At 50.5% G+C, this 22,384-nt stretch overlaps 1 protein-coding gene across 9 annotated transcripts in view; it reads left to right on the top strand.

Annotated features, from left to right (window-relative positions):
- Window positions 1-22,384, top strand: part of BCORL1 (BCL6 corepressor like 1) — a 59,518-nt gene that overhangs the window by 19,126 nt on the left and 18,008 nt on the right. For 7 of the 9 annotated variants that reach the window (XR_010379333.1, XM_031445506.2, XM_064482728.1 and 4 more), the window contains 6 exons: window positions 4,141-4,231; window positions 4,509-7,781; window positions 12,352-12,517; window positions 13,596-13,676; window positions 15,627-16,016; window positions 19,419-19,642. Coding sequence is in view for 8 of the 9 variants with exons in the window: in XM_031445506.2 (XP_031301366.1) it covers window positions 4,141-4,231; window positions 4,509-7,781; window positions 12,352-12,517; window positions 13,596-13,676; window positions 15,627-16,016; window positions 19,419-19,642 (4,225 nt within the window). In the remaining variant the exon portion in view is untranslated. The remainder of the gene's footprint in view (window positions 1-4,140; window positions 4,232-4,508; window positions 7,782-12,351; window positions 12,518-13,595; window positions 13,677-15,626; window positions 16,017-19,418; window positions 19,643-22,384) is intronic. The other 2 variants (XM_064482732.1, XM_064482731.1) reach the window with 2 other exon arrangements.

Genomic DNA, 22,384 nt, shown 5'->3' with positions numbered 1-22,384 from the left:
TTAATGTTGTTTTCAAACAAAATTGAGAGTTGGTGATGCCTGCCCGATCTATGTGTGTTTTCAGTTTTCTGTTCACCAGAATATGGGGTTGACCAAGCTATACCATTTCCTGTTCATGCCTTGTATGAAGAGCACTCAAAATGGCCTTCAGATTCTACCTTTGACTTTCATAGCCCTTGGCCAAAGAGCTGTATGTGATGGTTGCCATGCCTCTCCCAGTTTTAGAGAAGGCATGACTCCCCGCTGCTTGCTGGTATTTAGCTGTTGTTTCAATATTTCGTCTGTTGAAATCTAGATACATCAGATCAATCATGTAGAATGCAGAATGATATGGCTTTTCCTGGGATTCAAGATCTGGCATTTCGTAGGGGTACATCTTGGAAGTGTATGCATGGCTGTGTGTGCATGTGGAGGAGTGTTGGCAATTGTGAAAGGAAAAGGAATGGATGTCTGTGTGTATCTACTTTCTTCTTCTGTTCTTAACTGGAAAAGTATGTACTTGTCTGAGGTTCGGGTGAGGAGAATAGACCTTTTAATTTTTTTTTAAGAAGCCATTAGTGCCTGATAGTTTAATGTTCTCTGTACTGAGGAACAAGTTAGAGATGGACTTAGAAGGAATTTGATCTTAGAATATAAAAGTCAAGACAAAATACTTCTCAGGTCTTCACAAGAAAGATATTTTCTTTTGCATATGAGGTATGTCCTTAAAAGATAACTGAGATGATGTGGAGGAAGGCAGGGGGGGTGGTATTGATTATGTGAGTATTCATCGGCAACTAGTTACAAGTAGTTGAGACTTTGAGGTGGAGATCTGGACAGGAGCCTTCAAATAAATCAATGGACAAGTTACCTTGGTTTACTGTCCATCCTAAATCCCTGCTGAAAAAGGAGCAGGAGGTGGGCCTGAACCTGATTTTTCCCTCTTTCTGGACCTTTCTTGGGATGTTAGATTACCAAATATGCCTGATAGTTAAAATGACCTTTTAAGTTTTGTCACCTCTGATCTTCTACCCTTTATTGTCACCTTCCCACTACAGTCTAGGTCATACTATAGCTGATTTCCAAAATGTGATGTCACCTTATTTAAAAACCATCTTTCTCAGCCGTTTACAACTTGCAGAACTTAGTCATTTGGGTGTAAAGCTGCATCTGGGGATTAACTCAAAGTTGTGTTTGAGAAACCTGCCCAGCTTCATCAGATGGAGTTGAGGACTGTAGAAATAGGGGACAGGGGCTTTCTGCTGGCCCCAGGTGGCTGACTCTAGTCACTTGCTTGCTTCCTTTCTCATACGCATTCATTCCTTCATTCAACAAACACTTATTAAACCTAATGAGAGTGAACCAGTAGTCATGGGGCATCGGTGGTAAGTGCTGTAGAGTGGCATGTACAGGTCCCATGGGAGTCTAGAGGCAAGAATGAGAAACTTCCTGGGGGTGTAAGGGAAGGCTTCTCAGTGGCGGCAACATTTGAGCTGCAGCTTGGGGGATGAGTAGGAGTTTCAGGTGACGGCTGGAATTTCTCTCACGGTGTGTTTGGGGAAGACCCTGGTGGGGATAAAGGCGGTCTTGGGTTGCTGTGGGGCTTGAGGCACAGAGAGTCTACAGGGGCTGCAATCTAAGAAGCGAGATGTATGCCATGTAGTTAGGGCCCAACAGGAACTGAAAAAGGTCTGGTTTGACAGTGGTGCTAGCCCTTAATAATTAGGAAAACAGCCCTGAAAGGTTATGGCTGTTTCTGGTTTAAGTTCAACAAAGCCTTGAGCATAACAGTCCAGGGTCATGTCTGTTGGGAAGAAACAGCGGGATTGATTTTCAGTCCTGACTGAAGCCTGCTTTGACCCCTGCTCCCTTCTCCCCGCCACCGCACCCTCCTCATCTTGCAGGGTTGACCCAGGTCTCCCCATGCACCCCTCCCCTGCGAGCTCTTCCTGTCCCGGGCTCTTCTCTCAATGGAGTAATTTAATGTTTGCTTGGCTTTACACAGCCCTCTCCTCAGAGGGTTGGAAACGTGGCTGCAGGACATCTTCCCAGAGCCCAGGGGCTGGCACTTGGGCGTGGGTGTGGCTGGAGTAGCCAGGACTGCCGCTGCCACCACCAGAGCCACTGGGCCCGCTGGCTCTGCCACTCTCTGGTGGCTGCCTTCACAGGCAGGGCTTCTGCTTTCAGGGTGGTTTTATGCGGGATGGGAGCTGAGCACAGGGCCAAGTATGCAGCTGGCTCCCCTTTGTATGATCAGGAGGGGGAAAATGGAAATAGCATCTCCCCTCTACTGTCCCTCATGAAGGGCGCCCTGCTGCTCCTTTTCCCTCCCCACCATCCTCCCCCCAAAACCACCCCTGGCCAGTCTAATTGGAACACGCTTCTCCCCTGGCCCAAAGCAGGGTATTGTGCTTGCTTTTCTGGTCTCTCAGGAGTTGATGTCAAAGTGTGTTTTCCCTTTCCCTCAGGCTCCCCCTTCCTCCCCTTCCTTGAGACCCACCCCAACCCCCGACTGCATCTTCAGCCCTCACCTCTCTTTACCAACATTTCTCTTTGTGGCCAACAGTCATTGCCAGCAGTGGAACCCTCCCAATTCTGCCAGCCTAGCTGCCTTTTGAAGGGAACAAGCCTTTCCCCCTGGTTGGCCCCTCCTGATGACCTGAAAAGATGGGGAGAGGCCCTTGGTGACCCCCTTGTCTTTTTTGCTTCTCTTGCCCTAGGGACAATTTTGGGGTCTAGCAATGGTGCCCTGTTCCAGTGGGAGGGAAGGGGTAGCAGGGCCTTCTCCTTCCTCTTGGGGGTTGGCTGCGGGCACCCTGACTGCCCCTGCTTAGGGTGGCTTCTGAGGTGGGTGCTGGCTTCTTCCCCGGCTATCACGGAGCTCAGGGCAAGGCTCTGAAGAAGAGGAGGTGAGGCCCATGGCAGTCTACCTCCCCAGTGGCGCACAGAGCATTCCTATGCCTTGCTCCCTAGGAGCCGCTGCGCATCGCTTTTGCCAGAGCTTTATTCTTACGCTTAAACCTTCCACTCGGCCACTCACACCAGGGCTCCATTCCCACCCGTGTCTTCCCTAAGACAGCAGTGGTACAGTCTTGCTGTGCTCAAAATACCAAACTCCCAGTGGGTATTTGTCCTCTCTCCAACTTTACCCTCCCAGTCTGACTTTTTTTTTTCAGTCAAGATATACCATTTTCTGATTCTTACCCAAATTTTGGAGAGGACTTTTTGAGTGTTGGGGATACAGTTGAGTTTTCCTCCTTTGGGACCCAGATTTCTGGCCTTAAGCCTTTCCCGCTGCAATACACCAACTTGAATTTGGGGTTTATGTCCTTGAATGCTTCCCTTTGGGTTGGGAGAAAATTCAGTGGTACTGGGAGGCCAAGGGGAGGGTGGCGAGCTGGCAGGGGTTAGGATGCAACCCAGAGTAGAAAAGTAGGAAGGAGGGTGCTGGCTGGAGCTTGCTGGTCCTCTAGAAAAGGGGAAGAGGTACCCTAGAGGGAAAGAAGTTGTGCCCTTGCAATGCCCCTGAGCACCCTGACCTGGTGGCCTTGAATCAGTATCGTTACACGTGGTAATAGACGTGTGTCTGCTCTAGGCAGGCCTGTCAGATAAACAGGTAATGATTCCAATTTAGAACAGGAAACACAATGGGGGGGTTATTTGTTTTAGAAAAGGGTTACACTTATGGTATCTGCAGCCAGCTTCCCTTATAGACTTAAAATAAGACTGCATTCATGAGAAAAGCTGTTTGTATGCCTTTTGAGATCATCTGTGATTTACCTCTCCCCCTTTGGCAATATCCAGTACCTCCTGGGCACTCACCTTGACAGATAAACTCTAGGGGGCAAGGAAGGGTTCTGGGGTGTCCTCCACACTCCCTTGTGAGAGCCCTAGAAAACAGGGCACATGGCCCAGAGAGGGGAGTCTGGTCAGATTGGGCTCCTTTGCAGGAACTTGAAAAACTGGGCACCAAGGCTTCAGTTTGCAACCTGGACCCCTCTCCCCAACCCCAGTTCCTTGTGGTTTTCCCCAAGCCACCAAGTGAAGTGAGGCAGGAAGGTTTTATGAGAACACAGGTAGGCAGGGGGTGTTCTGGGGAAGGTGGCGGTGGCCTGAAGACTAGGCCTCATGTCCCTTTTCTGATTGTGTCTCCCATGCTAGAAGAGCACCTCTTTCTGATGAGGAGTCCACGACAGGTGACTGCCAGCACTTTGGATCTCAGGAGTTTTGTGTCAGCAGCAGTTTTTCCAAGGTAAGGGGCCACGCGGAGCCACGTGCCACCTGCCAAAGGGTGGAGCTCAACTGCCTGGGCCCAGCCTGCCATCCCAAGAAGGGGGCCAGTAAGGCACAGGGTATTTCCGAGGAGTTGCTGTATATGAGACAGAAATTGGCCAGCTGCTCTTTGCTTCTGCTGAGACCCGGTTGGTCGAGTTGCAAAGAGGACCAGCAATCGCCCCTCCTGGGCCCCAGGCCACTTGCACCATCTACAGAGAGCTAGCTAAGACGGGCACGCTGCTCTATCGTTGCAGGTGGAGCTCACGGCAGTTGGAAGTGGCAGCAATGCCCGGGGGGCAGACCCAGATGGCAGTGCAACAGAAAAACTTGGGCACAAGTCAGAAGACAAGCCTGACGATGCCCAGCCCAAAATGGACTATGCTGGGCATGTGGCAGAGGCGGGGGGCCCCTTGGTCCCACTGAGCAGCCCTGGAGACGGGCTCAAGCTTCCAGCTTCCGACGGCCCCGAGGCCGGCAACGGCACGGCCGACTGCTCCTGGACTCCCCTCAGCACCCAAATGAGCAAACAGGTGGACTGCTCGCCAGCCGGGGCGAAGGCTTTGGACTCTCGGCACAGCGTTGGGGAGAAGAATACTTTCATTTTGGCAACTCTGGGAACTGGCGTCCCCGTGGAGGGCACCCTGCCTCTGGTCACCACTAACTTCAGTCCACTGCCAGCTCCCATCTGCCCCCCGGCTCCCAGTTCGGCCTCCGTTCCCCCGTCTGTTCCGGATCCATTCCAGGTTCCCCTCTCTGTCCCCACCCCAGTGCCCCATTCCGGGCTTGTTCCTGTCCAGGTTGCCACTTCAGTTCCGGCTCCTTCCCCTCCCTTAGCACCAGTCCCGGCCCTGGCTCCAGCACCACCATCAGTGCCCACACTCCTCTCCGACTCAAACCCCCTTTCGGTTTCAGCTTCGGTCTTGGTGCCCGTGCCAGCTTCTGCTCCCCCATCAGGCCCTGTGCCCCTTTCGGCTCCGGCCCCTACCCCCCTCTCAGTCCCAGTTTCAGCTCCTCCCTTGGCTCTGATCCAGGCTCCTGTGCCCCCTTCCGCTCCGACGCTGGTCCTCGCACCTGTCCCCACTCCAGTCCTGGCTCCCATGCCGGCGTCCACGCCCCCAGCAGCTCCTGCCCCTCCGTCAGTGCCGATGCCCACCCCGACCCCATCCTCTGGCCCGCCTTCTACTCCCACCCTCATCCCTGCCTTTGCTCCTACACCGGTGCCTGCACCCACCCCAGCCCCAATCTTTACTCCAGCCCCCACACCCATGCCGGCTGCCACACCAACTGCCATTCCCACCTCTGCACCCATCCCGGCCTCCTTTAGTTTGAGTCGAGTGTGTTTTCCTGCAGCTCAGGCACCAGCTATGCAAAAAGTCCCCCTGTCCTTTCAGCCAGGGACAGTACTGACCCCGAGCCAGCCGCTGGTATACATCCCGCCTCCGAGCTGTGGGCAGCCACTCAGCGTGGCCACACTGCCAACAACCCTGGGGGTCTCCTCCACTCTTACACTCCCTGTCCTGCCATCCTACCTGCAGGACAGGTGTCTCTCTGGCGTGCTGGCCTCCCCAGAGCTACGGTCTTACCCATATGCATTTTCTGTGGCCCGACCTCTGACTTCAGATTCCAAGCTGGTCTCTCTGGAGGTGAACAGGCTCCCCTGCGCTTCCCCATCAGGCAGCACCAGCACCCAGCCTGCTCCCGATGGGGTCCCCGGGCCTTTGGCAGATACTTCCCTCTCCACTGCTTCTGCCAAGGTGCTTCCACCTCCACAGCCTCTGCTGCCAGCCCCCAGCGTGAGCTCAGCCCCACAGCACCCTGCCAAGATGCCAGGTGGCACCGAGCAGCAAACTGAAGGGACTTCCGTCACCTTCTCACCCCTCAAGTCACCTCCACAGCTGGAGCGAGAGATGGCCTCTCCGCCTGAGTGCAGTGAGATGCCCCTCGACCTCTCGTCCAAGTCCAACCGCCAGAAACTCCCGTTGCCGAACCAACGCAAGACACCTCCCATGCCCGTGTTGACCCCAGTGCACACCAGCAGCAAGGCCCTCCTCTCCACAGTCCTGTCTAGGTCTCAGCGCACTACCCAGGCTGCCGGCAGCAATGTCACTTCATGCCTGGGCTCTACTTCCTCACCCTTCGTCATCTTTCCTGAGATCGTGAGGAATGGGGACCCGAGCACTTGGGTGAAGAACTCCACTGCGCTGATCAGCACTATTCCTGGCACCTACGTGGGAGTGGCTAACCCAGTGCCTGCGTCCCTCCTACTGAACAAAGACCCCAACCTGGGCCTCAACCGAGACCCCCGCCACCTCCCCAAGCAGGAGCCCATCTCCATCATCGATCAAGGAGAGCCCAAGAGCACTGGTGCCCCCTGTGGCAAGAAGGGTACCCAGGCTGGGACTGAGGGACAGCCAAGCACAGTCAAACGTTACACCCCAGCCCGCATCGCCCCTGGGCTACCAGGCTGTCAAACCAAGGAGCTCTCTCTGTGGAAGCCCACGGGGCCAGCAAATATTTACCCACGTTGTTCAGTCAACGGGAAACCCACCAGCACCCAGGTCCTGCCTGTTGGCTGGTCACCCTACCACCAGGCATCTCTGCTTTCCATCGGCATTTCCAGTGCCGGGCAGCTGACCCCCAGCCAGGGGGTGCCCATCAGGCCCACCAGCATCGTCTCTGAGTTTTCTGGTGTGCCGTCTCTTGGACCCAGTGAGGCTGTGCATGGACTTCCAGAGGGACAGCCACGGCCCGGGGGCCCCTTTGCTCCAGAGCAGGACACTGGCACAAAGAACAAAACTTGCCGGATTGCTGCCAAGCCTTACGAAGAACAAGTCAATCCTGTCCTCCTGACGCTCAGCCCTCAGACGGGGACCCTGGCGCTGTCTGTTCAGCCTAGCAGTGGGGACCTGAGAGTGAATCAGGGGCCTGAGGAATCAGAGAGCCACCTCTGCCCCGACAGCACCCCTAAGCTGGAAGGCCCCCAGGGGGCTTGTGGCCTGAAGCTGGCAGGAGACACGAAGCCTAAGAACCAAGTGCTGGCTACCTACATGTCCCACGAGCTGGTCCTGGCCACCCCCCAGAACCTGCACAAGATGCCCGAGCTGCCTTTGCTACCTCATGACAGCCGCCCTAAGGAACTCATCTTGGACGTGGTCCAGAGTGGCAAGAGGGCCTCCAGCACAGAGCTTTCGCAGCTTGGAAGCCAGGTGGACCTGGGGCGGGTGAAAATGGAGAAGGTGGATGGTGATGTGGTCTTCAATTTAGCCACCTGCTTCCGGGCCGATGGCCTCCCAGCAGCTCCCCAGAGGAGCCAAGCCGAAGTGCGGAGTAAGGCCGGGCAGGCTCGAGTGAAACAGGAAAGCATAGGCATCTTTGCTTGCAAGAACAAGTGGCAGCCAGACGCAGCAGTGACCGATGGGGTGACCGAATGTCTACCGCCCAAGAAAATGAAGTGTGGGAAAGAGAAGGACGGTGAGGAGCAGCAGCCACAAGCCAAGGTCATGGTCCGGAGTTCCCATGGACCCAAGGTGAGTGCTGGGCTGAGGTTGAGGGCAGGGCTGAGACACCGGTGGTCTGCTTTGTCCTGCACGGATCAGCCTTGGTCCACTTTGTCCTGTAGGCATTAACCTTGTGCAGTGTTCTTGAGTAGAGTAGCTTTGTGAACTGAACTGATTGGCTTGTGTAAAGTGAATCCTGACCCTTACTAAGTCACATTCTCCATATATGGTGTTTTAGCGTACGGAGGGGTAGTCTCGTGTGGGAAATGATTTGTTCCCTGAGGCTAGGGAAGCCATTGTCCCAGATGAGGTTGCAAAGCAAAGAAGGTATGGGGAGGGAAATCAATGCATGACAGGCCCTTTCCTGGGGAGCTATTCTTCCTTTTCCTTTTCTAAGACGACTGCTGCCCTTGAGAACTTAGGGCCCAGGGAGGGAAGGGGCCTTTGACAGGGTTATTTTCTGCACCATCCAGGTAGCCTGCTCAGGATTTGCTTGGAGTTTTGTGAAGCTAGAGTAGTTCAGCTTCTGGGCTGACCCACCAGTTTCCTCTTCCCCTAATGCTTGGGGCGGCAGCTTTGGGTTTCGGGCCATTGGGAATGTGGTATGCAAGGCAGACAGGCATCTGAGTCTGGGTTCTTAATAGGCTAAGGATGGTGGCAGGGTTCTAGGCAAAAAAGTGGACCAAGAGGACTTGACTTGAATTCAGTGTTCCTCCAAAGAGGATCTGAAGGCCACTGGTGATCCAAGGAGATTCTTGAAGCAGTTGAGGATACGGCTTATTCAGAATTTGGAGCAATTTGAGGTTATGTTAACAAGCCTTCAAATTAGATGTTGAGATACACTAATGAATAGACTTCTAGCCAGGGCACCATGAATTTGTTTGTGGCAGAAGCTCTCAGTCTTTTTTGGACCATAGAACACTTTGAGAGGCTGATGAGAGCTGTGGACCCTGTCCCCAGAAACATGGTCTCAGAATTTTGCCAATAATTTCACAGGGTCATGGACCCAACCCCCTCTCCAAAGCCCACCCATGGATTCCAGGTTAAGAACACCAGGGATAGAGTTTAGGTGGGTTTTTCTCCGTGATCCCATGACCACCTCAGTATGGTAAGAGACATGCCAAGTAGCTACGTAGGTCATGACATAGAAGAGCACATATCTAGCATTTGCTCAGGTAACCAAGATCTGCCCTTGGTGGTAACAATAATAATAATTCATGTCCTTAGAGTTGTTACCATTTGTTGAACAACCAAGTGCTTCCAGATACATTATAACTTAATCCTTAAAATAACCTCATGAGGTAAACACCTCACCCAATGTACAGATAAGAAAATTAAGAAAACAGACTGAGTAGGTGAGTTACACAAATTCACACAGCTACTAAATGGCAAAAGTGGAACTCAAACTCTGGCCTCATTGGCTCTAAAGTTCACGTTCATCTTCAGCTATGCTATACCGTCTTCCACTCTCCTTCTGTCTAGCTGTTTCACTGACCATTTAACAAGTGTTTGTTGAGCGGCTGCTACACGTGGGTCCTTCCCAGGCAGTGGGAATACATTGCCAACAGGGCAGTACAGCGCTTTGGTGAGCAGGATGCTCTCTGGAGCCAGGCACACTGCCTGAGTTTGAATCTTGGTTCTACTTCTCCCTAGCTCTGTGATATCAGTCAAGCTACTTCATCTCTCTGGCCCTCAGTTTTCTCATCTATGCAATGAGACAGTAATAGTACCTATTCATAGAGTGGTGTAAAGAGTAAATGACATGATGTTGTGAAATGTCCAGAATAGGCGGACTGATAGAGACAGAAAGTAGATTAGTGGTTGCCTAAGGCTGGAGGGAATGAGGAATTGGAGAGTGATGGCTTAATGGGTACAGGCTTTCCATTTGGGGTGATGAAAAATTTCCGGAACTAGATAGTGATGGTGATGCTTGCACGTTTCTGTGACTGTACTAAAACAATTGAATTATAAACATAAATAAGTAAATTGTGTGATATAGCTCACTAAATTATATGTCTAAAAAGCTGTTGTTTAAAAATGATTAAATGAGGTGATATACATAAATGCTTAGAGCAGCGCCTGGCACGTAGTGAGTGCTCAGGGAGTGCTAGCGGCTGCCGATATTATTGCTAGTATTCCTCGCCAGGTAGACGTGGTCCCTGCCCTCATGGAGCTTATGTCTTCAGGTGACTCGATGACAGGCAGGCACTGCCCCTTCCTTTATTAGATGAGCAGTTCACCAGGCCCACTGACAGAGGCAGAGGGCAGAGAATAAAGTTACAGGATCAGGGGCCTTGAAGCAGCCATTGGTGACTGCCTGTAATGAGTTAGTAAATGTCCATTTTTTGGGACAGCAACTGACTTAGATCTTTCTTTTCTTATGTTCCATTTTCCTAAGAAAGAAACTGTTGCTAAACAAATTAAAATAAGGGGTTAATTCAAAACAGCCCCTTTCAAGGTATGGCCAAGGATCAAAATAGTCTCAGTAGTGTATGCAGAAGTAGAAATATAATGTTATGTACATGAAACATATGTTATAAACCAATGTCACTCAATAAAAAATTAAATAAAAACATTTTTAAAAAAAAGAATCAGAATAGTCTCCTGTCTCCTCCTATACCACCTGCCCCAAGGCCTCGTGGAATCCTGAAGGGCCTTCTGAATCATCAGCAAAGAAAGTTCTGCTTCATCTGGTGCTGGGTGTATTTTATTCTCTTTTCATCCTTTGGAAAATTCTTTGGAAAACTCTTCAAAACGCTGTTAACCAGGACGTTCATCTTGCATGGTCTCCTCATCATCCCAACTTTTTGCCTAAGTCTGAGTCGCTATATATTTCAACTCTCAGTGTTGCCCTTGCAGAACATACAGACAGAAATCCTTTCTAGATGTTCTGTTTTACTTGTTTTTATCTACCTTAGGAAGTAAAAGTTAATGATCTGTACTTGAAAGAGCCAGCTAAAAATGATATTCAGAAATAAATAGGACATGTTCAAATTGATGTGCATTGAACTTTATTCCCCCTGACTTGAAGTAGTTGTTCTCTGGCCATACCTGAAGGTCACACTTTAAGCAGCCATTCCGCATCTTCCTCTTTCCTCCCCATTTCTTTTTTTCTCCTAACACTTTGGTTTGTAGGAACTGGAAATAAGTAAAGGGAGAAACTGAACTTGAATTTTCAGCTCGGCCCTCTGCTGAATAAGAAGCAGGAAGAGTTCCTGGGATCGCAGGAGTGCTTGGAATTTGATGGGGAATGGTGACTCCAGGAGACACACTCTCCCAGCCCCCGCCAGAAAATGTTCCATCTGTAAGATGTCTGCCATCCCCTTGGCCGGAGCTAGACAGTGATAACCTTCTAGAAGGTGGTATGCGGATCTGCTTAGGAGGAAAACAGCTCTTCCTTTCTTCCTTGGGCATGCTGCCATTGTTAAAACGTTTTGCTTATTCTCTACTCCCTGGATACTACAATACTGGAAACTCCTACCTTGCCCTATTTCTTGTTGGGTGGCATGGAGAGACCTCAAAGCTTGTGAGACTATGTGACCGTTAGGCTGAGAGCATCCCTGCGGTGTGTAAGCACAACCATGGTGCCTGACGGAAGGTGGGAGTGGTGCTGAGCAAAACCATGGAGGACACCAGTAGAGAAGGAGAGGAGTGAGAGCTGAGGCTGAGGGGCCCAGGCTGGGCGCCGGGAACCCTGGGTCTTAGTCCCAGCTCAGCCGCTTTCTCACTGCAAGCACAGACCAGCTAACTGTTTGCCTGGCCTCTGGTGGCCCCTGAGTGAGTGGACGCCTTGGGCTGTGTGTTGCCCTGGACAAGTCATTTAAAACTCTTAATTTGGAGGCTCAGTTTCCTTGTCTGTTCAATGAGGATGATATTAGCTTTTTCTCTCAGGTTTGTTGGGAAGAACAAATCCAATAGTAGAGAGGAGAACATTTGGAAAAGGTGAAAGGGCTGCAGAACGTAAAGGGGCGTTATTAAAAACGCCTGGGCCATACTCGCTTCGGCAGCACATATACTAAAAACGCCTGGGCCTTCCCAGGGTCTTTCATATGTACGGGGGGATTAGAATTGCTCCCATGGCAGAATTTTCTTCTTGCCTTAGTTGAATCTTTTTTGTAGTCTTAATTTACACATGAAAATAGATAATTTTTCTGGAGTTGGCCCGTATGAGAATTATTTTCAGTTGCTGGTGTCAATACCATTCACAGTGAAGTCATTTGAACAATGTAGTCACCCAACTTGCAGAAGAGGCATTTTTGTTTTCTAGCCATCTCTCTGTTGCTGTTCGGATATAGAGAATATGGGGCCTGACTTTGCACCTTTTCAAATGACTTTGGGTGTTTATTCGGCTAGTGAATGCAGACTCTGTAGACCTGTTTAAAATGATGAGGTGTGGATGTCTATGGGGATTAGCTAGGGCACTGAATTCAGTCCAAAAAGCCTCTGTAGCCCACTGTGGAAGGCAGTGGGTGGCCCCTTTCCCCAGCCCCCACCTGGGCAGTTTGTGTCCGTGTGTCAGAATCAGGGCACAGGGCTCAACATTAAGAGAGCTTTCTTAAGGATCGAAACTGATCTCATACCTGTCTCTACCTCTCCACAGTGCCGGAAGCCGCCTAGCGACCCCCAGGAACCCCCCAAGAAAAGCCCCAGAGGGGCTTCAGATTCAGGAAAAGAGCACAATGGAGTCAGGGTAAAGCACAAGCACCGGAAGCCAACAAAGCCAGAGTCCCAGTCTCCAGGAAAACGAGCTGATGGCCACGAGGAAGGTAGGCCCCTGGGGTCCTGGCTTTCACTGGGCTGCAGGAGGATCCCTATGGTGGGTCATGGGGAGGAGCTCTGAAACTGACCAGAAAAGGGAGACCTCCTTACTATGGGAGGAAGATAAAATTGACACCTCTGAAATCAGAGCGAAGGAGAAGGGAGACAGGCGTAGGGGCTTATGCTGCTCACCTTGGTTGCTAGAATAAGGCACACTCTGAAGGCTGAAGGAGGAGGTTTTCAGACAGGCAAGAGTCAGTCCTGCAGCAGAATAGCCAGCCTATTACCCTGCAGTGGGTGTAGGCTCAGAGAAGCACCGTATTTAATGAGGATTGAGACCAAAACAGAACAGGGGTTATTTACACTGTTTTCTCTACCTTTGGTATACTTGAAAACTCCCATTATAAAAGTTAAAAGTTAATAGCTAACTAGCTAAAAGGGTTTAGAGAAATCCTCAAGCCTCATTATTTAGGGACACACAGGATGTTTGGGGTGGGGAGCTGTGTACGTAACCCCTGTGCTTTGCGACTAATTGTTCCTTGGTGCCCTCTTCAGAGAGAAGCCTGGATATCCCTGCCCAGAGGAGTCTGTGTTCATGGCCTTGCCTGTCTGACGTGACCTGCCTCTTTCTAGTCTGTTCTTGAATACAGCAGTTTTCCTCTGTCTGCCGCTCCCTGCTCCCATCTTCCTGCCTCGTTCAATCCTCTAAGCTTTGGGAGGCTGCCCTTCTCTGGGACCTGCTGCAGCTCGGTCATAACTTTGTGGAGGTGCAGCAGCCTCACAGTTGTGCAGGCATCCGGACCTTCTACTTTGTGGCGTGCTGGCGAATCGATGCCATGCACAGCCTTTCTGGTGTCAGCAAAAATGACCCAACTCCCAGTTTTCAAAAACCACCGAGAAAAGCTCCTTCTCTAACAGAGATACGTAGGTGATGGCAGCATATGGGGGCTGATGACTGTAATGCAGGGAGAACACAAACCTTCCCTTGAGTTTTCCATTTGAGCCTCTTGAGGAGGGGCTCTCCCGTCCTGAGTCTCTGATCGTGATGTTTCTGCCCTTCTGCCCTGAAACCACACACCACTCCAGGTTCCTTGGAGAAGAAAGCAAAGAGCAGTTTCCGTGACTTCATACCCGTGGTCCTGAGCACCCGGACGCGCAGTCAGTCTGGTGAGTGAGTCTGAGGCTGAGGCGCATCTTGGCACTTCTGCGCAAAGAGGTAGAAATCTGGCTGAGCGACTTTGCCATTGGCCCAGGTGGAGATTTGATTCACTGTGCCAAGACACTGAGCTCCTTGCAGGGACGAGAGAGCCCAGGGTAGGAGCCAGGTCATTGCCCATGATTTTAGGACAATTTGCTTAGCTTTTCAGAACAGAAATTTATCTCTTATTGGCAGCCAGTGGTGGAAAGAGGGAAAGGCCTGCACCACTCAGGAAAACCAGTTCTACTTTGGAATCTCATGATTATCAGGGCCAGTCTCAGGCACAGACATTTAACATTTAGGCCTCCGTCCTCTTGCCCTGTGTGACAGGCATTGTCAAAACTGGAAGTGGTCATTGAGTCGTCAGAGCGAGCAGAATCACATTTGGTTCCCTGAATTTGTATTGGTCAACCCCCAGCGTCTAAAAAAGGATCACTCTTTCCAGCCACGACTTGTCTGCTAGCCTCTGTGTTAGTACTTAGCACTAGAAATGGTTGCCCCAGTTCACCCAGATTTCCATGCAAAGTGGATGGAATGGGGAAGCAGGAGGGCACAGTGTAAACTCAGTTATCTGACATTCTATTAACGGGCATCTCAGCCCATGGAGAGAGCAGTGGTAATTGGGGCTCGAAATGACGGCCTGGAGGCATCAAAAAATCCTGAAGTGTCCTCTGAATCATCAAAGAGCGATTACATTATAGTCATTCCCATTTTAGTGTTAAGCACATTGTAGTGTATTTGATTCTCTGGAAATTGGTGATCCCTGTGTGAGCTCTATGGTGATTCTGTGTTAACCAGAATATTAAATTAACCAGAACACTTTGTCCCCTGCCTGGTCTGTATAATGGAAGGTTTGCTAGATGTTGACTGTCTTTAAGTGGTCTGACTGACTTGAAGCTTTGGTCAAGGGCCACTCTGTTTGCCTCCAACCATTTCTGTCTTCTGCTGACCTCGCTTGGATTTGGGGATTGTCAAGTTCATAGCCGGGCCTTGAGAGAAAGATGGTGGTGTCTCAGCCACTTTTGAGGAAGAAGTCAGATCCCCTGTGGTGCTACACCAGCCCAATTTAGGTTTGCACTTTTGTTAGCAGAGCTGAAGGAAGGAGTGCGGAGGAGAATGGCCTCTTGGCCAGGTGGCAGAGGAGGAAAGGAAAGGTCCCACTGTCCTGGGGTGTTGGGGAGAGGAGGGGGAAGTGCCTGCCCAGCGGTGAGGAACAGCTGCAGCGGGTGGGGGTGGTGCCAGGGAGAAAGCTCCACCCTTGGACTCTCGCCCGCTCAGTGGGAGGTGGGGTCAATGTAAGGGAAGAGGGCCTGGCCGAGGAGCATTTGGGCGGGACTAAGCCAGGCTGTCTTGCAGGAAAGGGGCTCCTCCTTGCTTCACTTTTCCTGACACTCTTTGGTGACAACTCTGCTTGCCCAGGGTGGCTCTCTCCTCAAGATTGGGGGTCATGTAGTGGGCCGGGGTGGGGGCGCCATGTCAGTCTGCCCTCCTTTACCCTCTGCTAAACCCTGTGGCCCTTTCTGCTCCTCACACAATGCTTGGCATCTTGTGAGCACTAAGTAAGAGTTTGTGGAATGAATGAAAGTGGCACGGCAGTGCGGGTGAGGAAGGGTGTGTGGTTTGGATACATGATGGTTGTGTAATATATTGGGCTCTGTAAAGCACTTATGGGTGAATTATCTCATATGAGCCTCAAAACAGTCCTGTGAGGTTGGTCCGTAAGGCAGAGAATAGTATTCTCGCTTTATAGATGAGGAAACTGAAGTGAAGGAACTTTCCCAGAGCATACAGCCAATAACTGGCAGAGCCTGGACTTGAACCCAGACCTTCAAACTCCTAATCCAGGGCACTTGCTTCGACACCGTACTCTTTGTCCTTTGAAGAGGTACCTGACCGTCCTCTGTACATCCCGTCCACAGGAAGCATCTGTAGCTCCTTTGCTGGTATGGCAGACAGTGACATGGGAAGCCAGGAAGTCTTCCCCACAGAGGAGGAAGAGGAGGTGACCCCGACCCCAGCTAAGCGTCGAAAGGTGAGAAAGACCCAACGGGATACCCAGTATCGCAGCCACCATGCCCAGGACAAGACTCTGCTGAGCCAGGGCCGCAGGCACCTGTGGCGCGCCCGAGAGATGCCCTGGAGGACAGAGGCTGCCCGGCAAATGTGGGACACCAACGAGGAGGAAGAGGAAGATGAGGAGGAGGGCCTGGTCAAGAGGAAGAAACGGAGACGGCAGAAGAGCCGAAAATACCAGACTGGGGAGTATCTGACCGAGCAGGAAGAAGAGCAGCGGCGGAAAGGGAGAGCAGGTAAGGCCGGCCAGGGGCTGCTGCCCCAAGGAGCTGCTGTCACTCGTCCCCAGACCACAGTGACTCTGGCTTCTGGGGACCCTCGGGCACCTTGGGTGTTCCCACTTCTGCCTTCTCTACATCAGCCAAAGGCCTCTGCACCCAGAGAAACATGGTGCTATGAGCTCCAGCTGCCAGAGGGGGTCACTCAACTCCAGTCCCAAGGTTTTGGCTTGGGGTTGAGATTGAATGAGTTCGGACTGACCTCTCGGTGAGGGGAGGACATGAAGGTCCGAGCCCTCCAATTTCTTATGAAAGTCTGAACCTGTGGGCAAGGCCATAGTGCTGTCCTTGGCATGGGACAACTCGATACCAGGGAGTTCTCTGGTTGGCTTGAGGGAATTGGGTCTTTTGGGAGGTCAGGTTTTTGCTCCTGGAATCCGGAGTTCAAGAAGAAAGAGGGCCTTGGCTGCCTTTCCTGGGATGCCTCCAGCCCGTAAACTCAAAAGAAGTACAATGGTTTCCTCAACCCAACAGAAGAACTTCAAGTAGAAGCGGGCACAACTTGGCTTTCTTGGTTAAAGCCACAGAGGTTGTTAAGAGGCAGAGTGAAGCTTTAAGGGGACCTGAGGTGGCGTCATTTTGTTGGACTTGAGTTGGAAAAGCAAGCAGCCCAAGAAGAAAACCAGGCTTGCTTTGGCCACGTAAGATGCTCTAAGATGTAATCCTGGAGGCACAGCCCATCACCGAGGCTAATGTCAATATGTTCTGCTAAGCGCTCTTTAGGCCCATTCCTATAGTGGGTTTCTCGATGAGCAAGAAGCACATCTTTGGGTTAGTGAGAACACCCCTGTCTCTCACTCTCTCCGACCTTCGCCCTTGAAGCAACAATTGATTGTCTCCTATAATGTATTCATCCTGAGCTGCCAGTAAATATCTGTAGTCTCCTTATTAATGAAAACTGAATAACCACATACTGAGTGGATAGTAAATTCTGGGTTTGCTATAATGCAAAGAAGGCTAAACCTCATTTCCGGCTCTGGTTTAGTAGGGATATATACGATACCTAGCTCTACACTTAAGAGAGTAATGGAACTAATTTTCATCAACTGTGGGAGAGAGTGGGGATAGTTTTCCCTTTTTACTGCCAGAGCCATAATGGATCTGTCATGAATGAGGTGTCAAGCAGTTGGCCTCAGCACTTGTATTTGGATAAAGAGGAGCTTTTGTGTCACGCAGTCTTCTCTAATGAGGACTGGTTTCCTAGAAGCTTGGACGCTTCTTACAAAACTTATCAGCTTTTGGAACCAGAAGGACCTTTGAGGTTACCTGGTCCAGTTTTCCACCCAATGTAGAGATCTCCACGGCACTCTTGACAGGTAGCCTCGACTTCAACACCTCCAGGAACATGGAGACCACAACTCAGCAAGGCATCCTGTTTGATGTGAGGGCGGCTCCAGTTGTTAGGAGGTCATTCCCCTTCTATGGGTGTGTCTAAGGGTTTTGAGTTGAGGCTATTGGCTTTGGTTTGTGGTCCGGTTACCTTCCTCCATATCTGATGGTGACATCTTCATGAAGGAATTGCCTGACAAACATCTCTCTTCTCAGAAAGCTTTGATCCCTCCTATTACCACCCTCTTTCAGGTTGACATCAGAGAGTTAGTTAGGCAGAGACCATACCAGGCAGGTCACCTTACTCCTGTCTGAATCTCATGAACTTTTCTTTTGTCCTGGGGCTTGGGTCTCTCCCTTCTTGATCTGTGGAGGGGATAGGAAGAGCCACTTCCACTCACACCTACTACCTCCATTCCCTGTTCCTTTCTGTGCTGCTACGAGGCCCTGCTCCACCACAGTTCAAGAAACTCCAGAGCCTGCCTTGCCCTGGGTAAACGGAGTAGGGGCTGCTGCTTTTCCTGTGGCACTGAATGCTGTAATATGGCTTCCCCATGTTTCCTGAGGTCCTCACAAGGCATGGTTCCATTCCTTCCTCTTTTGTCTCAGCCCAAACTTATTGCATCAAAAGGCTTGGTTGAGAATGTGCTGGCTGGAAGTGCCATTAGAAGCCATCTAGCATGAAAATAGTTCTTGGACATATTTGGGGACCCACTAGTGTGTTGGGGCCAGTTGGGAGAAAGGGGTGGGATGACAGCTGGCCTTCTAAGAGCTGTGCATAACCTGCAGAGAGTTCCTCATACTGTAATGATGGCTCCTACGTCTGGATCTGCCCTTGGTGATGTCACACGTAAGAGCACGTGTCAAGGTCGGGAGGGGAGCTGAGAACTCTTGGATTTTGCTCAACCCCCTTGTTTCACAATTTGGAGAAAATAAGGCTGCAGTTACTCACTTCACAGACATACAAATCTTTTGTCATGTTCTCAGCATGGTGGCCAGTCCTGTGGAAGAGACAAAGAACACATAGGCACGGCCCTACCTAGAGAGCTTACACTTAAATAATACAGTGATGATACATTACTCTTTATAACACTTTATAAAGGAGTTTTGCATATATTACCTCACTTAATTCTCATACTAGTCCTGTGATGTGGGTTATATTCTCCCCATTTTACTGACATGGAAACTGAGGCTCAGGGAGATTATGACTTGCCCTCAGCAATCACACAACTAGTGGCCAAGCCATGTAGCACTAATGTTAAGAGATAAGAATGAACTCAATCTATCCCCCTACCCATGGGGTTTAGGACTGACCCTGTGGGATGAGGCTCTTGGTAATGGAGTTCCCAGCAGGCCTTTTGGAAATTAGAATGTGCTTTGTTCACCGAACTGTGGGTAGAATTAGAGATGTTGTCCAGTATGTCCCCAAGCAGGGATGGCAGCAGGTTTCCGTGATTGCCCACCAGTCAAGTCGGCCCATGGCACCTTCTGGTTTCCGGGAGTCTCTGTGGCTTTGATCTTTGTGTGCTTGGAGAGAGACCAACAGGGCAGTCAGATGGGTAGAGCTGAGGCTATGAAGGAAGCCTTCTACTGTTTACTCTTCACCCCAGTATACCTCATATTTCACTTCAGCTGATCTGCTAAATTTGTTTTCATATTGGAGTGGAGAAACAGACAAGTTGGAGGTGGGTGTGGACTGAAAAGAAAGTTCTGAGCTGCTCTGAGCTATGGGGAAATCCTTTAAAAATTACCCTCATCTTAGGGATAGCCAGATGGGCCATCCCCTGCTGGCAGGGCTGGAAGTCGTCTCCTGCTTGTAGAGGAGGGACTTTGATGTCGAAGCATAGTGTCCAGTGTTGAGAAGTGTTAAGTGGAATTGTCAGCACCGCACTAGGTACTGGTAGTGAATAGTTACACAACTTTGTGCTGAGATTCTAATCCCCAAAGTCCTCTAATTCAGCTTAGAGGAAGGCGTTGCTTTTCTGTATTCCATTTCCCTGATATCCATTCTTTCCTGTTTCTTGCCTTCAGATTTAAAGGCCCGTAAGCAGAAGACTTCCTCCCAAAGTTCAGAGCACCGCCTCAGGAACAGAAACCTTCTCTTGCCCAACAAAGCCCAGGGGATCTCGGATTCACCAAATGGTTTCCTCCCAAATAACCTGGAGGAGCCAGCTTGCCTTGAAAATTCAGAAAAGCCATCAGGAAAACGAAAGTGCAAGACCAAGCATATGGCAACGGTCTCAGAAGAGGCAAAGGTACGGTGCTGGCCAGGGGAGCTGTGGGGGAGGGAGTTGTGAGGGAGGAAGGTATGTAGAGGGGTAGTGGGCTAGGGCAGCAGATTTTCCACAGGCTTCTTGGTCAACAGTCTTCTCAGTAAGTAAGTGAGTGAGTGTGTGCATGGGGAGGATCAAATTAACCCATGTTTATTAAAGTGTTTTAAATTAGTTATGGAAGGCTTGGGGTGTAGATTTGAAGAATGGGAACTAAAGTTAGAGCTAACAATAAGAATTTGCAAACTATAGGGTTAGCCCCTGATGGCGTCTCCTCCACAATCCTTGGATCTCCTTTGAGTTAGGGAAGAGTTAAAGAATATGGCAGGATGTTAGCCTGAATAGCTTGTTAACATCCAATCAAGAAGCTTTTGTCTGGGCTTAACTCAGTGCAAACCAATCAGGGAGCTTTCTGAGTCAATCAAGGTAGGAAACAAGTTGTAGAAGCAAGGATGTTGATGTCCAGACAAAGGTTGCTTGAGGGTGGGGCTGAAGGAATTCCACTTGGGCCAGGTTATAGCTGTACATCCCTAACCCCACTCCTTAGTTCCTTTGCTTCTCATGGAAGCAGAGGAACAAGTAAGTGGGCCCTCATCAATCAGTAGCCAGGCAAGTGTTCTAGAACCCCTGCTTTGGGTCTGATGTTCATGGCATTGGTGTTGAGTTCCACATTGTACAATTCAAAAAAATCACAGTTCTCATTCCTGTGTGAGCTGTACGTTTGAGAAGTAAAGGTTCAGGTTCAAATGTATACCTGTAATATGTATGAGTCTTGACAATCAAAAAAAAAGGTGGGGTTCATATTGGACTTGTTTTGGTGGCTGTGATTCTTATGGCTCCTTCCAGCTCCAGAGCAGAGACCCCTGAGAGGCTCTGGCAAAAAGTGGGAGACCAGGTACTCAAGCTTCCCCTTCTTTCCCCTGTCTCATTTGGAATCTGGTTCCAGCTCAAGGTACTCAAGCCTATTTCCTCATCTTTAAACATGGAGATGATACTCCATGTCCTTTCCATCTCACAAGGGTGCTTGGGGGAGCAAAGGAGGCAGGGGATGTGAAAGGCTTTGAAAGGATGTGAAGTGCTCTCTCTGAGGTTGGTGTACATTCTCCAGCTTCTGGCCGAGACAAGAATGAGGGGACAGAGGCCCAGAGTGTCAAGGTAGCTGTGCAGTTCCCTCAGACCCCCAGAGGTGGCCAGGGTGGGAGTAGGGAAGTCCGGTCTGTGCTGGTACTCTGCTCATAGTATGGCCCTTGATTCCCACAGCAGCTGTCAGATGTAGGCGCTATTGTCCCTGTTTTGTGGTGAGGAAACTGAGATTTGGGGAGGTTGAGGGTTAAGTTTACTCAAGGTTACTCAGTGGTCCTGAGTGACAGATTTGGGATGTGAAACAGACCTGGCTACCCCTGGCGCATCCCCACCACTCTTTCCATAGGCCTCCACCCTGTGAATGGGTGGTTTCTGTCTGTATCTGGAAGACCCTGGGGGAGGGGGCAGCTGGGCAGGGAGAGGCTCAACCCTGAGCAGCTCTGGAGGAAGGTGGGCATCCCCCTCCTCTGCTTCTCCCCAGACACTCATGGCCCCATCCCACACAAAGGTGACCAGCCCCCTGATATTCAGCAGCACACGCTGATGCTTCTGTCTGGGTATTCTGCGTGGCAGTGTGTCTGCTGAAATGTTCTTCCTGGAGAGATTTTGTCCCTTTACAGGGCCTACTTTCTCCTTCCCACCTTCCTTTCTCTCCCAATCGCCACCACCTGCTCCAATTGCCCCCGTGGCATGGTGCTTTGTAGTGGGAAGCAAGGCAAGGGGGAGGGTGGGGGATGCGCCTGTAACACTGAAGCTGGGGCATTGGCCAAAGACTTCTTCCCATAGGGGCTCTGAGCCAGTGGGGAACAGGGAGAAGAGGTGGCCTCTATTTGCTTCTGCTCCCCCCACTTTGAAGCAGCCTCCCTTATCTCTGGCAGCTGTGGCCCCTAGAAGGAGAGTCACCCTTTGGCTCCTGGCTTGGCTTAGGAAAAACCTGGACACTTTACCCAGCATCATCCAGTATTGCCATTATACACCTCTATCCTCCCGGCAGTAAAGCAGCATTCTACACTCATAGCTGGTGCCTTGCTGCTAGCTATTGTGCCACTCTGCCCTTTTGGGATATGGATGGATAGCAGCTCTTGTTGCCTTGTGATTTACCAGTGGAAACAAATGCCCTGAGCCCTTGTCTTTTCCTTGCTGCCATTCCTCTCCTGGCTTCATGTCTTTCTAGGCAACTTTTCTGGCTTCTCAGAGCTCTACATACAGCTGGCTTGAATCAAGTCAACAAATATCAGTTACAATGATATGCCCAACCCTGAATTAAGTGCTGTAAGGAACAAGAGAGAAGATGACAATATGAACTCTGCCCCCAGGGAGCTTAAAACCTAGCAGTGGAGGCCAGATTTGCCCGTGAAACAACTGAAGGAAATTAAGACAGTCAGGCATCAGGAATTGGATTATGTGATTCAGACTAGGTGTTCTGGGTATGCAGAGAAAGAGGGCAGTGGGGACCAGAGTGTTGTAGAGTGTTGTAGAGAGAAGACCCAGGATTTAAGAGGGATTTGAATAAGTGGGATATATTAGTTATCTATTGCAATGTAACAAACTACCCTTCGATTTAGCAGCTTAACCCAACCATAAACAGGTATTACCTCACACAGTGTCTGGGGTAAGGAATTTGGGAGCAGCTTCACTGCATGT

This window comes from Camelus dromedarius, chromosome X (assembly GCF_036321535.1).
Source record: "Camelus dromedarius isolate mCamDro1 chromosome X, mCamDro1.pat, whole genome shotgun sequence".
Lineage (NCBI taxonomy): Eukaryota > Metazoa > Chordata > Mammalia > Artiodactyla > Camelidae > Camelus > Camelus dromedarius.
This window is presented reverse-complemented; position numbering and strand designations above follow the sequence as displayed.